The 2350-nt window shown below is 40.1% G+C and overlaps 1 protein-coding gene across 1 annotated transcript; it reads left to right on the forward strand.

The window, feature by feature from the left end:
- The first annotated feature begins 1413 nt into the window (after positions 1 to 1413).
- Positions 1414 to 2130, forward strand: LOC121770502. The gene has a single exon (XM_042167221.1). It carries the CDS (start codon positions 1414 to 1416, stop codon positions 2128 to 2130), a length of 717 nt encoding a protein of 238 aa, XP_042023155.1.
- Positions 2131 to 2350: the final 220 nt, after the last annotated feature.

A 2350-nucleotide genomic window follows, 5' to 3' on the forward strand; every position in this document is an offset into this window, starting at 1 on the left:
GCGAATAGATTTTGTCTAAATAATCTGCTAAATAGATCCGTATTATGTGATCCGTTAGAACGCACTCTTCCGCTGCCAGCCCCTTCATGACCGTGGTAGATTATGTTTTCTTTTTCCTTGTATTTTCTTTTGTAAACAAATATAATAGTTAGAATACAAAGAAATGTAATACAATGGGGCAAACAAGACGAAGAACGAAACTGGTAGACGAGACCTAGGCGGCAGCCGAAACCCTAGCAGGCTCGGACGCACGCAGATCTGGTCGACAGCGGCGGCGGTGCCTAAGCAGATCCCGGCTGGCAGCAACGGAGGCGGCTGGGCAGGCGGCGGCATGTCGGCGACGTGGCAGCCTTGGCGGCGGCTGAAACCCTGGCGGGCTCGGCCGCACGCGGATCAAGGTGGCATCACGGCTGGCAACGGTGGTTGTCGTTGCTCGGTGGCTGGTGGGTAGCCCGAATGAAGACGGCGGTGGTGGCTAGTTGTTTTTATTTTAGGGCAAAACCCTAATTAGAGTTTTCGATGGCCCGATTAATAGGCAAGGCCCAATGTGTGGTCTTGACCTAATTTTTATGCTCTAGATATTTGATTTATTCAAATGGGGTATATATTTTATTTAATCCTTTTTATCTGGAGCACCATGGTTCATGGAAAGGATAAAATGTGATTTATTTTAATTATTTGGTTTTAGACAATTAGTGGTTTAAAATCAAATGATATATTTGATTATGCGTGATGTGACAAAGTGTGCAAAATTATTTGCCTATGTGATTTATATCTTATGTGAGTTAAATAATTATTTGCTTACATGATAATTAAATGAAAACCATATTTACTTAAAATGACTAAGCGATAATTACGAACAATCATGTTGTATATGGTCTCCATAAATGGTATTCAAATGTGAAATAAATTAGATACCATTTTGACCTTTCTTTAGAGGAGTCATGTTGTCATTAGTATTTATAGTTTTCGCAATATTTGAATAACTAAAATGGTTCTTTTAAATGAAAGGCTTATTTCTGAAGTAATATCGTGTCCAGTGGGAGCAATATTATCAAAAAGTGAGCATTGTTTAAAAGATGTTAAGCATGGTCTTAGAATCTTGTTGAGTGGCGTGCGAACTTTCTTTAGAGGAGTATTCAAAGCAAGATAAGATTCTTGAGGACTAGAATTATGGTACTAGGTTAGGCAATATTAGGCTGCCATGCCATTCTTATGGTCTCTGGACTATCTATTGGTATTGTGGCCAAGAAAAACTTTTTTAAAATCTAAATAATCCATGACATCTTTTGGTACTTGTTTATTTAGCGTTTTAATAGCATATGTGATTCTCGAATGTTTTATGGTTTTACATTCTTTCATCATGTATGGTTGTGTGATGGATACCTTTTATTTTCTTAGTTAGTATCAATTATGTCGCTCAATCCATTATCTGTGATCTTGAAAGAAAACAAACTCGAAGGGCCAAATTATGTAGACTGGAAACGTAATTTGGATATTGTTCTCATAGCTGATGATTATAAGTTTGTGCTGGATACCGATTGTCCTGCTAAACCCACTGATAACGCTTCAGAGGAAGAGAAGGCCGTGTATAAGAAATGTATGAAAGGAAATGAGATGGCGAAGTGCTACATTTTGGCTTCTATGTCAAATGTGCTTCAACATCAGCATCATTCCTATCAATTTGCTTATGAAATCATGGAGAACCTTCAATCCCTCTTTGGAACTCAGAGTCGATCTGCTAGATCTTTTGCAATCAGGAGTCTCATGAATAAGACTATGAAGGAGGACACACCAGTCAGGGACCATGTCCTTGAAATGATACGCCACCTCAATCAAATTGAGGTCTTGGGAGGATCAATAGATGTGGATTCCCAAGTGGACATAATACTCCACAGTCTTCCAGCAAGCTTTCAGCAGTTCAAAGTCAACTATGAGATCACTAAGCAAGACCTCAACTTGGCTGAACTTCTAACTGAGCTTCAGAACGCTGAAAGCATTTATGCTCAAGCTAAGCAAGCTATATTGGTTGACCGCGCCTCCGGTTTCAAGGTCACTAGACCAAGAAAGGATGGCAAGGCAGAGCAAGTCACCAAAGGGTTGAAGGCAAAGATGGGCAAGAAAAACTAGCAAGTGTTTCAAGTGTGGTGAAAAGGGACATTGGAAGCCTGATTGCCCCAAAAAGGGTAAAGGTCCAAATGGTTCAGGTATACACCATGCTCATGTTCTTGAAACTCACTTAGCAACTGTTTCTACCCATCAATGGTTAGTAGATATGGGAGCCACTGATCATGTGTGTTTCGATCCTGCTCTATTGCAGGAAACAAGGAAACTAAGTGAAGGAAAGATC

Source organism: Salvia splendens, chromosome 16, assembly GCF_004379255.2.
Source record: "Salvia splendens isolate huo1 chromosome 16, SspV2, whole genome shotgun sequence".
Classification (NCBI taxonomy): Eukaryota; Viridiplantae; Streptophyta; class Magnoliopsida; order Lamiales; family Lamiaceae; genus Salvia; species Salvia splendens.

Bases quoted from the DNA above. Each gene is read 5' to 3' on its own strand.
- LOC121770502 (XM_042167221.1), top strand. From the start codon at position 1,414: ATGTCGCTCAATCCATTATCTGTGATCTTGAAAGAAAACAAACTCGAA.